The sequence below is a fragment of the Sabethes cyaneus genome, chromosome 2, assembly GCF_943734655.1.
Source record: "Sabethes cyaneus chromosome 2, idSabCyanKW18_F2, whole genome shotgun sequence".
NCBI classification, from domain to species: Eukaryota; Metazoa; Arthropoda; class Insecta; order Diptera; family Culicidae; genus Sabethes; species Sabethes cyaneus.
The window spans coordinates 152,486,769-152,501,386 of record NC_071354.1 but is presented as its reverse complement, the minus strand read 5'-3'; the positions used below and the strand labels follow the sequence as shown (position 1 = coordinate 152,501,386).

The 14,618-nt window shown below is 37.7% G+C and overlaps 1 protein-coding gene across 1 annotated transcript in view; it reads left to right on the top strand.

Annotated features, from left to right (window-relative positions):
* The window catches only part of LOC128733585 (uncharacterized), a 341,316-nt gene that overhangs the window by 313,711 nt on the left and 12,987 nt on the right, over window positions 1–14,618 (top strand). The window contains exon 6 of the mRNA XM_053827271.1: window positions 63–419. Coding sequence (XP_053683246.1) covers window positions 63–419 — 357 coding nt within the window. The remainder of the gene's footprint in view (window positions 1–62; window positions 420–14,618) is intronic.

Genomic DNA, 14,618 nt, shown 5'->3' with positions numbered 1-14,618 from the left:
AAGATACTTCTTTCAAAATTTTTTCAAACAATCATTTTAAACGAGGGTTTTCCTTCTAACAGATACAAAAGACCAAACTAACGGTACCCAACCGGAACCACCATCGTTACCGAACAACATCGGACCGGTCTACAATATGCAGCGACGCGGGTCGGTTCCCTGCGAAGGCTCCAACAGTGTTGTGATCCGTAGTAGCTTTAGCATCAAGCGGCGCAGTGCAAAGAAGGCCCTTCGGCGGCGTTCGTCCGGTGGAGCGGAAATTCTCAGTCCCATCCTGTCGGAAGATGCAGCACCCGAAGGTAGCAGCTCGCAAACGTCGTCCGCCTGGCAGCGGTTCAAGCGACGTACCGATACGGATAATCTGCTGTCCCGGCGGCGTGGATCGCTGCCGGTTGAGGTGCTTACGATCGGATATTCCGGTGAGTTTCAGTCAATTCTAACCAACCATAATTATTCGTCATTCAGTTAGAAAACCAACTGTAGATAGGTCTAAATTTCGATTTAAAGTTCGATTCGAAATCAAACTTAAAGACTCAGCACTTTTTTACTCGTGCTGCATCAAGAAGTCGTCTCCATTCAACTTTGAACTAATTTTGAACTAATTATCTTCTGAATTTCAACAGTCTCGTCCCTCTCAAGTCTGTGCTCCTGCTGATTGCTATATACTTATATTGTTTTGTTTTGCGACGACCATCAAAAGCTTAGAGCCGGAGTGGTTCGTGCCGTTTCAAGAGTCGGTCTCCACTCCGGTCGAGACTCGTAAGTTTCCTTCGATCTGGCCCACCCGTCTATCATGTTGGGCCCCTCTAGATGTTCCAAATTTCCTCCAAATATTCCAATTGCTATAAAGATTCCGCAGAGATCCTTCAAGATAACAGATTTCGTCGCACTGGCGTCTGGCACTCTCGCGTTGCAGTTGGTCTACCATATCCACCCTTTTTTCCTCAGGTGCATAACGATATGTCTCTATGGAGTGCTTGCAGTTCGTTGTTCATGCACTGACGCCTCTCTCCGCTTTCAGTTTGTTCTCCGCCAAAAATAGACCGCAACAGTACTGCCGGTCCAATTAACGTTTTGCACATCGCCAGCTTCCTGTGGCGGTATATGCTTCTTGATCAAAATATCTTACGGAGGGTAAAGAAGGCCCGATTTTCAGCTTGTGAGCGTCGTTGAATCTCCTTACTCGTGTTGTTTTATTTTGGCGTAAATATCCTTCATGCCAAAGTTTCTGGTAATAAAGTCGAAGTCCATCTTCTTGCCGTAATTCTCTGCGTGATCCGAAAGAATTTGGAAATGTCCCTGAAACGAGTACGTGGCACATCACTCATTCTAGAAAAGTTTTCATATTCCGCCTCAGTTGATCTGGAAATTCATTGTCTTGCATTATCTGCCATAGCTCTTTCCGTACGACTGTATCTATCCTGAAATCGCCGAAAATATGTGTGGCAACATTGAAGGATTTATCGGTGTGTGTGCAGCAGCATAGAGCCGGTAGTGCGGTTTCAAGCAGTCGTCTTGATGCAACTCGATCTTGGGCCACTCGTCGCCAATTGCTCGAGCTGTAAATCACTTTCGACTCAATCGAGGCATCTTGCACATTGAACCCCTTGTTCCTGGTTCTGGTGAGGTTATTGAAGAGAACCGTTTTTGTCACATTGTCATCCGGCATCCTTACAACGTGCCCAACCCACCATAGCTTAGCGACTTTTACCAGATGTACAACAGGATTCTCTCCAAGCAGTGCCTGACAGGGACGTAAAATGTACTGGTTGGTGACAACAATTTGAAGACATTTGCCATTTTTTCTTCCTACCAGTGTTGCGACATGTTACTGGTACACAAACAACGAAAAGAAATGCAAGAACAACGAAAAAATCTTTTATTCTACGTGTCGTACACTTTCCAGTATCGGGGAGAAAAATGTCACCACTCTTCGAGGCACTTTATTGTATTCTCTTTTGCTGTTGCGCACGTAAACATACAGCTTTCCCACAAACAACATGGTTTTAAATAAGAAGGTCCCTAATACACCTTATTCTCTATCACTTCTTCATACTTATTCTTCATACTAACTACAACTGTAAGCACAAAAAGCGACAAATGCATGCCTTTTCTACACGACATTTCGTATGAATGGTCAGCTGACGTACGAAAATGTTTGCTTATTATCATGTACGTCTTCCGGCTAGTCTCGACACTTACAAGAGATAGGCACTGTCGATACACAAACAGTACAGAGCGATGGTATTGGTTAAAAGTCTGACATGGCATTGTATGCCATGTAAAAAGTGTAACCGTTTCGGTCCCTGGTGCCTGTTACTCGTGATTCATATATCTCCGCCACTCTTCGCTTTCAGTTGCACCAAATATTGTGCGCAGCACATTCCACTCGAACACGGCAGGGGCGCGTATGTTCTTCGTGTGAGCAGCTTCACAGTTTCAAGCCCATAAAGAACTACCGGGTCAATAAGGGGTTTGTACAATATCAGCTTCACATCGCGGCGTATGCTTCTTGATTGCAGTGTTTTGTGAAGGGTAAGGTAAGCCCAATTTTCAACTTCAATCCGCCACTGCATCTGCTTACTAGTCGTTTGCCACGGCTACCAGCGATCTTAAATACACGAACTCTTCTATATCTTCCAGTTCGTCACCGTTAATGGGAATTGCGCGTTTGTCACCTAACGTTTCATGTATTTCGTCTTAGACGCATTTATTTTTAGCTCAATCCTGGTAGGCTCTGCTTTCAGTCTGATTGCTTTCATCTGTTGACAACCTCACCTTCGATTGTGATTTATTTTTCTTTCTCATAGAATTAGCGCGCATCGGTTGCTCTTTTCCTTCTGAGGACAACTCATTCTGCGCTCGTCGGTATTAGGCCATAGTTATTACCACCAAACTCTGCAAATAGGTTCCGGGTTTCGCTCATCTCTCCTAGACAAGGTCGCATTGTTTGAGCCAATCCTTGCACTAAAGTCGCCCAAATACTCTCAATTAGATTGTTCAGCTGGCTGCAGAAACACTCTCGCAGCATCTGTTGGTGCATAGTACTAAATTTCAGTAAGGTGTCTTACCCGTGTTCTAAATCTGGCCATATTCATTCTTTCGTTTATCGGATCCAACTTCATCAAGGTCGCATGTGCCCCGAATTCGGTAGAAATCCAACTCGTCTATCTCTCGAGTAGCATTTTCAGCTCCTATGCCAGAGTAGAACAAGACTTGCCCCTACGATTTCTTGTATTCGGCCAACGGAACTCACTTTCTTATACGATTAAGTCGCTTTTTACGCGAACGTTACATTCAGCGTTAACCACAGCCGCGTAAATTCCGAAAATCGCGTAACAAACCGCATAAATTCCAAAGTTCGCGTAAAAAAATCTTGTGATTTTCAAAACTACACGTAAAATTAGACTTTACAGCACACCCGCGTAAATTCCGATAATTGCGTAAATTCCAAAAGTCACGTAAAACCCCTTTCTAGTATTGAAAAAATATTTGAACATTAGGGGGTCACTAAGCAGATACAAAAAAAAATCTCAATTTCAAGTAAGAAATGATTGCAATCGACAGAAAATTTGTAGACAAACTAATTTAAGAAACTTCGTTGAAAACAGAATATATCCATCTCTTACATGAAAGAAGTTACACACTCTTAGTGACAAACAGTTTTTTCGATCTAATTCTTTAAATAAGCACGCTTCGCACGCCTTTTCAATCTTCTAAGAAATTAGTAACCTAATTAAATTGCTCCTTTTTGTCGAAAATAGCAGAGCTATCACCGGTTTTTATATTTTTCCACGTAACCAGGGGCTGTATCTCGAGGAAAACAGCTATGAGAAGCTAATATCATTTATTTTTAGTGAATCAACTTATACTGTAATCCACCATATACAACTTAGGGTGGAACATTGCGAAACATTTGAAAAAAGTTATGAAGAAACTCGTTTTTTGAAGCCTGGGACTATGGAAACACACATTTGTAATGCTTTCGATTAATCAACAAAATTTTCAACGGTTGCTTAGTAACCCGATACAAAACCTGTCAATGCTTTAGTCGAACTTGTTTTTTTACGAAGAAATAGTGATCGTCAATATGTATTATAACCTATCAGCTTTATTCGAAGTGTGGGTGGAAAAATATAATTCAGGAGTAGAAAGTAAGAAGAATCACTGCATAGATTACGTGAAAACTAAGCTTGGATGAAAGGCTGGTGCTAGGTTTTGTTACAAGCTACAAAAGAGATGGCAGAAAAACCAATGAAATGTTGTGCGTTTTCGTAAACAAAGCGTTGATTGGCTGTTAGTTTGCGAAAGTTTGTGTTAGTGTATATTAATTGTTTTTGTTCGATATACAGCAAATATGGCCCGGTGTAAGTCCTTATTGTGAGTTAATAAAGATTTTTCTAGGTTTATGGAGTGTTTGCACATATCGCCTACAGACTGCAGGTGACGTGCTATCAGGCTACGAAACCAGATGAAAAACAACGTCTTGTAGCTTGCAAATTGTCGATTCAGGAAGCGCTTTGGAATCAAACTTCAGTTTGGATAGAAAAAATGTTCTGCAATTTTATTATGTCACTATTTTAATCATTACTCAATTGTTAAATAGTCGAAATTGATTGAAAAGCTAAATTTTTTAATTTCAATTTTTCAACCAAACAACTGCAAACACACTTTTGCTAGTGTACCTAGACGAAGTTGATGTCCTGAAAGTAAACCGTGTCGAAGAAGTGCCCAACCACACATTACCTTCAACAGGAACACGTAGGTAGCAGACAGAATATAATAGAGTAAGGAGGGGTAAAAGTGCGATGCGGATAAAAGTGCGATTCAATGATTTTTCGGTGAAGATTCCGAGTAAATTTACTACATTGGCATGGATGGGTGACTACTTTGACAGCTTGAATCTAACGTAGACTTTGGTTGCTTACGAAGCATAGTTGCTGAGTTATGTGCAAATGTTATTTTAGGGCGGTTTTGATGTAATTTTTCGTTATTCGGCAAATACGATATCAACAAGAGGATATTACTTGTTGAAAAATTGTAGCAGCGTTTTACATCACTCACATATCTGTTTTGAAAAAACGGTGAAAAGAATTTACAAAATATGTTTCGCTTTTCCGTAATTTAATCTAACCCCGGCTTAGCGGGGTAAAAGTGCAATTCACGGACGGGGCAAAAGTGCGATTCATGGACGAGGCAAAAATGTATAGCTAATTATATACAGCTTTGGGCACTATATTACAGATACTAGAAATAGAAGATCTGTAGAAAACTGTGTGCTCTACAGATGTTGGCCGAAGGAAAACAATGTTTTTCCGCTGATGAAACAAAAAACAAACGTTTGGAAAAGTTTCGATCTGATGGAGGCTGCAATACACCAGCTCAAATTAGGAAAGGTGCAAATTGAGAATATTTCTTACCGAAACATAACGTAGATTGGAGATATAATGGTTTTGTTAGCTATTGTTGTGCTAATTTCATGGATTCGAGCTTCGCACTTTTGCCCCGCTAGTGGGGTAAAAGTGTGAATCGGCACTAGATCAGAAGAAAGAAGAATTTATTTTGCAAAACATTATTACCGTAGATGATTTATAGTTGAATGTAAAGACATTGAGTTACTGCATCACTATAAAATAAATTATGTTGTTTTCCTTCTTTATATCTCACGAAAATTGATGACAACTTCAAACATCGCACTTATGCCCCGCCCTACTCTATTAATGTATATTACAACGAAGGTACTCTTGAAAAGACCAATTAAGCAATTAACCAATTAACGATTTTTTATTCCTGAATCAGTTTTAGGCATTTATTCTGGTTTATCGTGCCAGTTTGATGCTAGTACTTCTTCACTTTTTTCATTCGTATCACGTTTGGTAGTTAATTAACACAGGGCACAAAATTAAGAAAATCTACAAGGTACAATGAACATTCTTTTACTGGATGGCTATATCAGCCCGCGAGCAGAATCGTGTATTATTTATATTTTTTGTCAGATTTGTATCCTTGTGACTAATTATTCATAAGAAATTATTTTTCAAATTAATATGATGATGATGATGATGATGGAGCCCACCTCATTCCCCTACAAAGGTTTGAGGTAGTCGATTTATCTAATAGATAGGGTATTGTCGTTATCGTTGGGCCACTGTTATGATCGGGCCATCAAGATTTTACAGTTTTAGTAACTCATGATATCTATGATACAACCATTGTAAAACTTCTTACTGTCATAGCTAAATTTTCACAATATGGTGAGTTTCAATCGTGTATTCAAAACACCCGTACTGAATTCAGTGACTAAATCTTACAAAAAAAGTTTTCCAGGCGCAGTGAACTTTTCTTCCAGAAATAATTCATGAAAGGCAATTATCGAGATAAATTTTGAAAATGTATGAAGTGCGTTGTGCTGCACACGATGACTATAGAAAAATCCCCTCCAGTAAGGTGTTTGGGAAGGCTAAGGTGAATTACTAGAAAAGCGCTATTTGTAGAGGTCGGGCCACTTGAGTAGTCATGGTTGGGCCACCATTATTTTAAGCGCAGAAGCGCAATAATTGCTAGAGAATGTCAGTCACGAAAAATGTGATGAAATAAAGTAAAATTAATACGATAAAAACCTAGATTTTTGTTGTTTTTTTCATTGTAGTTGTACACTTCGGAAAAGGCGATTGTAGCAATATTGATTTTACAAGATCGCCAAAATTTCGCAAAAATGCTATTAAAACAGGGTATTTGTACCTATATGAGCCGTTGTTCACGGAATTCATACTTTTCATGCCTCTATATAGAATTTCAATACGTATGGCTTAGATTTTCTGCGGTGCCCCAACCTGTACAACATGGCCCGACTATGACAACATTTTTTGTTTTCACGTAAATGCCTATAACTTTTTTATTTTTCAAGCAATCAGTTCAAAACTTTCCGAAAATATATCTTATTCTTAGACCTTTGCAACGATGTATTTAGATTTTCAAAATTCCTTTTGAAACGAAAGTTATGGGCGAACTCCAAAACGTGGCCCAACCACGACGACACTCCCCTAATTAGTGAATATACATTTGAACCATTAATATCACAAAGCACCTTTTTTTTAAAGCTCTAGTGTATATTTAATTTAAATTCTCATAAATGTTTCTTTTAGTTTACACTTTTCGAAGAAATTGTTGATTGTATTAGTTAATAATTCGTTTCATTCTGTTTAATCAATCAAAACTACCGAGCATACTTAAGATAATTCATAATGTGCATGTTGCATCGTCTTTAAGCATATTGATTTGCCGTTGTAAAAACTTTTAACCTACTTTGCTAAACCACTTCTTAAATTATTCATGGCAAAAACTATTTTTCCAAAATTTTGAGTTAGCTCTCAAAAGAGTAAAACTTTACCATGCGTAGCAAAGTATATGAAATGCAACTGGGTAATTTAACTATTGATAAAAAGCATTGAAAAAAAAGCTTGCTCTAAAAATGTTCCTAACTAAAACTGAATATTACGGCCAACGTCACCATTTCGCACATCCCATGTGCCACGTGGATGTATACTTTGAAGTTTTGTAATGTCTTTGCCATTTTCATTAGAGAAGTCACAAATCAAGATATTTTCAACAGATTTATGGTATAACGAGTGACAACTAAAATTTTGGAATTTTTTTCTCAAGCTGTCAAAAAAAGACAGAGATACATGAAGAAGATCTGATTTACCTAAATTAAAGATACATGATTCATTGTTGAAAAAAAATTAGTGTACATTTGAAAACGGTCCGTAATCGGCTATTCGGCGAAGCTTCCGGAACAGGAGCGTTGTATGGCCGTCATGTCAACTTTGCGAATGCATCTCTTGAATCTACCAATCAACCGTTTGCAATTCGTAGCTCTCCAGTTATTTTTGTACACCAATGAACTCAAAATCCCGAAAAAATCTTCGATTAGGCGCACTGAGACAGATTTGTCGGGTCGCGGTTTTGGGGTACAAATGGGATCGAGTGGGTATTCAGGAACGAGTGTTTTTTGACGTAATGCGATGATGTTCTATTCGGCCAAAACACCTATTGTCCATCTGCGTGATGTTTTTGTAGAAACGGGATCAAAATTTTCTTCAAATATTCGTCTGGTGCATCTTAATTGATAGCCAAACCAGAGGGCTTGTTGTTGAAGAAACGAGAAAGGGAACGATATCCTTTTGCGTCCATAATTTTGGCTGGTCTTCCACTACCTTGCTTTCGAATAGTTGTTGGGCATCTTAGGATATGGTAAACAGTCGAAGCCGCGACATATTTGCTTTTTAAATGTTGTACCGTATAGGGTAAGGAACGAGTTAAGCAGTGTTACCTATTTTAATCAGTTGAACATAAGTGATCCGAAAATGCACTTTTTTATCCATATTTTCAAAATCTTTTGATAGGATCATCTTCACAAATCACTTAACCATACATTTGATTCACAGAAACACAATTTACTGGGTTTCCGACAAGAAATATGATGAATTAAAAATTGTTGTCCAAAAACGTACATTTTTCAGCTGCTCTTCAGCAATCGCCACTAGCAGCAGCTGCAGCACAACTGATGAACTATCGTGTTGTCAAGACACTGTTTCGGTTCTGGAAATAAGAATTTTAAGTTTGAAATTGCCTGAAACCTCCTATGGTGAAAACGTGGTTCAATACTTTCAAGAGAAATGTATGTTCATAATTAATTTTTCTTTATTAAAAACAACACAAAAGACAGCTTTTTCAATAATTTTCGAAGATTTTCTCAGTGATTTAATAAAGCAACGATGTGTTTCAATGTTATTTGCTTTGACAACACTGTTCTGATCGTTTGTACTGCTATATGTTTACCTCTTTTGTTCTCCCACCATCCTTATGAACAGCGAGTGAGACGTCAAACTCGCAGTTTCCCATAAGAACACCAGAGAATAAAAGAGACGACGAATACCTTTTGCCGAACGGTGCGGTGAGTGTATGCCCCGCTAAACAATTTAGACAGATGGCATTTTACGCATCTATGCCGATACGCTATGCCGATTACGCATCAGATGCCGATTAGTAGGTCGCGGATAGGAACGCGAACTTACTGAATAGGGGGAAAAGTTAGAGGGATTTTTTAACGGGACGTAAAAAAATTCAGGATTCAGATTTCAGGATTGCTTAAAATAGCACCTTGCGGGTGAAAATGGGTTCGGTGTGTTCAAAATTGGTTCCGCCGCGCCAACTTTTAAAGCGAAAAATCAAAAGTTTAGCTCAACAATAGTGTCTTCCAATGGTAACAGCTTGAAGAACTAAAGATAGCAAGAAGATTGGTATGCTGATATCCCCCACTTAGTCAACCCATCGCTTGTAATAAGGTAAACCAATCAGTGAACCGCTTAGACTGCTTAAAACTAGTTCTTTACCCTACTTTTTGTCGAGATTTCTGTGGCAGTTCGTAGAAGTGTACAACGCGCTCCCGAAATGCTTCTTGTTTCGACGCCATTTTTAGCAAAACTGGACAAGCATAAACAAAACAAAAAATATTAACAAAAAGAGGAGAGAGCGAGCTAACACATACATACTCTCATTTCTCTCTGAGCTCGTTTGTTGTTGAGTATAGGGGCCTAAAAAAAATCCAAAATTTTAGTTGTCACCCGTTATTCCGATCCACTGATATCTTCCGTACAGAAAACTTGTAGAAAAGAAACTATACCGTTCAGTGAAACTGCCAAAAGAACCAGTATGTATAGGATAGAAGTAAAGGATAGAAGCATGTACAGAGGTAGTAGATTTGCAAATGTTCACTCTTTGCTAGCCGTGTCCATGATGGCGTAATTAAAGAAGCGGTTAACCTTTCGTTGATCGTCTTCCAATTCATCAGACGATCGTATATTCTAAACATACAGGCTCTTTTCCTTGAAAAAACTGGAATAAAACACCCAAAACGTCGAAGACTGAAGCAAGACATCGTTTTAGCTGCTAACTACAGGCTGCATAGCCGAAACATCAAGCCTAAAATTTTGTAACAAACTTTGATACAAATATCTACTGGAGCTACAATTCCTAATATTTTTGTTAGAATCATCTGATCAAGAGGTTAACTTAGGGTACGGGTGGGTATTTCCAGCCCATTAAGCGGTAGCCTGAACAATATTCAGGAACTACGTTGAAACTATATTTATTCGAGACAAGATTTTTATACCAGTTGATAGAATAATATTTACTGAATATCGGCGTGTATTTTGGTCTTCATAAAACGCTACTAAATTTGAGTTATAGTCGCGAGAAATGATGAAGTCGCTGCGGCTAAATTGAGCCCATTTTCTATAGTGGTGTCTGTGTATTTTAAATCCGACATGCCGAAATAGCTAGCACAGCAATTAAATGCTTTTCAAAAACAGATCAAAAACGACAAGAAAAGAGAGACCGATGGATAACTTCTCGCTATTGCCTACATTCCGGGTTCATTGAAGAGAATTAGTTTTGCAGTGACAACAGTTTGCCTGCTGGCGCTAGTTTATCATTGAATCGTTCATATACAGTAGCGCCAGTTGTCACTCAAATAGCAGATATGTCAGCACATATATTGGTAGTAGTGTAAATAACGCACAATTGCAGCATGCAATTAAAAACAAAATGCTGCTAATGGCTAATGAATGAAAATTGATTTATATTTTCATATCAGAGGGCAATTTTTGTGTTCTTGCGTGATAAAAAGAAGTAGAATTGTTCTGTGATAGCATATTCACAGCTGTTTAGTTTCTAGAATAAGTAAACGTGATCATAATAGTGTGTTTTCCAAACCATCATCAAGAGCGGATACGCGTAAGCGATTGCAGCTAGTTTTTACCTTTGTTATACTATAACAAAGGTTTAAAAATTGGTCGAAAAACACGAAATTGATCTGCGGCCCGGAGGGCCAAGTCACATATACCAATCGATAGGGTTCGACGATTTGAGCAATGTCTGTGTGTGTGTGTGTGTGTGTGTATGTATGTAATGATTTTTTCTATCGCCTGTTTCTCAGAGATGGCTGAACCGAATCGTTCGCTATTACTTTTGTTTGAAAGGTATTATTGTCTAGTAGATCACTATTGAGTTGCTTCGTGACACGACGTTTCGTTTAAAAGTTATAAACAAAAATGTGAAAAATACGTGACACGGGTTTCTCTAGAACTACATGACCGATTTCAACGATCTTAGTATCAAATGAAAGCCCTTATTAAAGCTAAATTATTCAGAAATTTTTAATTGAAAACAAACAAGTAGTTTAAAAGTTATGCTTAAAAAACCTGTTTTGACAAGGTAATAATTATCGCCTGTTTCTTAGAGATGGCCAGACCGATTTATGCGCTTTTAGTCTCATTTGAAAGATAATATATGCTAATAGATCACTATTGAATGGTTTTTTGATTGGACGTTTAATTTGAAAGTTATGAGCAACCGTATACACCACACCAAAATTAACAATAATTTATAATGATTTTAACCAAGATAATTTACCTAATTTCAATTATTTTAATATCAAACGAGAGGTTTTGACACTACGAATATATATGCAAAATTTCATAAGAATTGGTTGAACCGGTCAAAAGATATTAACCCTCGAACACTCGCGCCAACTTTTGCAACACAGTTACTCGCGCGCACAATAGCCCAAAACCAAAGAAAACGTGCGCACTAGAGGTTTGACTGGAAAAAATTGGCTTTAGGTTTATCAAACCTTTAGAATAGTTTCTTGAAATTAAAAGTTCTATCGTCTGGTGGAATCTAAATTTTGACTAATCCCTTTAAAAGTGAAATAAAAAAAAATATTTTTCTTCAGTGTCAATATAACACATTGATGTGCTCTGCAAAGTTATAGACCATATTATTACAAGAAATTTTGCTAGAGACAGTAACCTTCCATCTCTACAGCTCAGATAGAAAAATCTTATTTATTGTATATTAATTTGTAAACTCAGTTTTTATATTTTTGCTCTTTTTGTAATTGTTGTATGACTTTTTCTTGTATTACAAAATTGTACAAATGATAAAAATACACAACTTTGCTGAATATAGTATACCTCTATGTTTGCTTGTTTAGGAACTGTAGAACTTTGATTATAAAAAATACCTTAATTTTGACTACGAATTACTCGACTACCAGTAGACGGATACATTTTAAACATTTTACATTGGCTAGTTTTGCTGCATACAGATACCATTTTTCCATATGAAGAAACGAGAAAAAATTCCACTTGGGGTCAATTGCGGTACACCTCGCATGCTGATTGTTTCGTTTCTGTGATGGCGGTTTATGCTGATCTATTTTTCAAACAATTTAAATTATTAATGCATTGAATAATTATGACATTTCGCTCAGAATAAGTTTATTGAAGAATATTCGTTAGTTAAATAACGATTTGTAACTTTATAACCATATGGCGTTGAAAAACCTACACGTGTACAAAATACAACAGCGTGAGTAACCGAAGGTTAATAAAAATTGATTAAAATTATTCAAGAAAACTCTATTGATGTGAATCAAATAGAATGGCATTACAGGAAATTATGCATAGTTCAAAAACCTATAAACTAGACCTTTACTAGGCAATGTATATGTTAAAGAATAAGATTTCCTCTTACAACTTACTTTTATTTGCACTTACTCAAATTAATAACAACTTACTTATCCTTACTCAGCAATTACATGAAAAAAGGATCTATCAAAATTTAAAAGTATTCCTATTTTGTTCAAAATTTGTAAACTTATTCAATTTTCAAAAATTTTATGTAAACCAACGCATTACGCAACGTTAACCAATAGATGAATTATGTTCCGAAAACGTGTCGATTTCTATCTCAAATACCAAGTAAGACCGTATAACAAAGGTTCCTTTCACCACTAGGTGGATTAAATCGGGTTTTTCAGCCTGGTTTCGTGCTAGTGGAAAAACAGTGGTTTTGATGTTTATTGAATAAAATTAAGCAAACTACTTACATTTTTATGAAAATAGTTATAAAACATTAAAGTCTATGAGTGCTATATTCGTTTCAGTATTGTTATATAGCGCCAAAGTTTTTATTTGGGAAAGTGTAGCCAAAAAAGGTAATGTATGCCGAAATTAGTAGCGTGATGGGAATACCCTCCCGTACCCTACTAGCTTCAACGAAAACCAAATTTGTTTCCTAACTTGGACTCTGTACCAATGCCGGTTGGCGTAAATTCAATAGGTGGGCGTTATAAACAAACAACTTGTTTTTACAGATCTGGATTCCTTGCTAAAACTCAGATTAAATGAATTCAGATACTGAAATTGTCGTAAACTTTTTTTTCTCCATCATTAATCAATTCAATTAACAGCAGAGCCTGATGCTTTCTTTTATTACAGCTCATAAATTTTGCATAAAACAAACCAGCCAAACAGGCTATCGCATGTTTGTGTTAAATGAGAAAACAATGACCATGAATAGATTGATATAACACGCCCCAACCAGTCCAGCCTTCTGTTTTTTACCGAAGGCAAAAGTATCTGCTATGGTGCATCTGCATTGAACCATAATTCAATCGAAAGCAGAGCTTCGAAGTTGAGCCAAGCGAATGGCAATATTGTGAAATATATTATTTTCTGCTGCTGTACAGCAGCTTTTCAGTGAGTCCTGTGACGAATGGCAAATACTTGTGATTCATTGAATTTTTCATAACGTTCATGGAATGCTTTTCATCTCCATGGGACTGTCACAGCACAGCTTCGGCTGACGTTTCACTCCCGAGAACAGGAAATCGAATTTGGAATTTATTCCTGCTTGCCGTAGGTACTGCGCTAGCTGGGAAAGATTTTTCCACAAATCGGTATGTAAACACTAATCAAATACCCTCACATTTGTTGTTTTTCCAGTGAAATCTAATGTGATGAAATTTCATACATTTTTTATTTTACTGTTACGGAGTATAGAGATGTGTGTTGCGCTGTCCGATCTAAATGCAAATTAAATTTTCACCATGCAACCAAAAAATTCAAGCAGAAAACATTGATTGATTTTAACATAAGAAGACTTTTTATTTAAAAAAAAACATCTAGGTATGTAAGTAAACACCGATTCCACACTTCAATAAGGTAGCAATCACGATTCCCAATTATTTTACCGGAGATTCTTCGCCTCCTTTGAAGCTTCAGCTTTCAGCAACCATATGTTTGAGACTCACTCGGGCCACAACGCGGCAACGGTCTCTGCCTGTAGCCTGTACCTTCAAAATGAAAGTGCACGGCAATTAATTAATTAATTATATCTGTGCCGCCCGTGCCCACACTGCTTCCAACATTGTTGCTTCCACAGCAGTGTCAAGTGATAGAACTGTCCTGGTCCTGTTTGAGCGAGAAATTGGGGCACCCAATCCCGGTCGTTCCGATGATGGAGTATTCGTTTTGCCAATTCACTTTACTTGCCTCAACTGAAGGACGGCCGGTGGCCAGAGTAGAGACCGTACTTATCCCGTTCGCTGTGTTTGGCTGTCCAAACGTTAGTTAGTCCACATGATTCCAGCTGACGGACCCATTACACAGTATGGCAAATTAATTTGGGTCGAAATTACTTTACTGTGCAGTATGGTACTGAGTGGCCGGGAATTCGGGGGAGACGTCTTCTTTACAAGCAGTTAGATT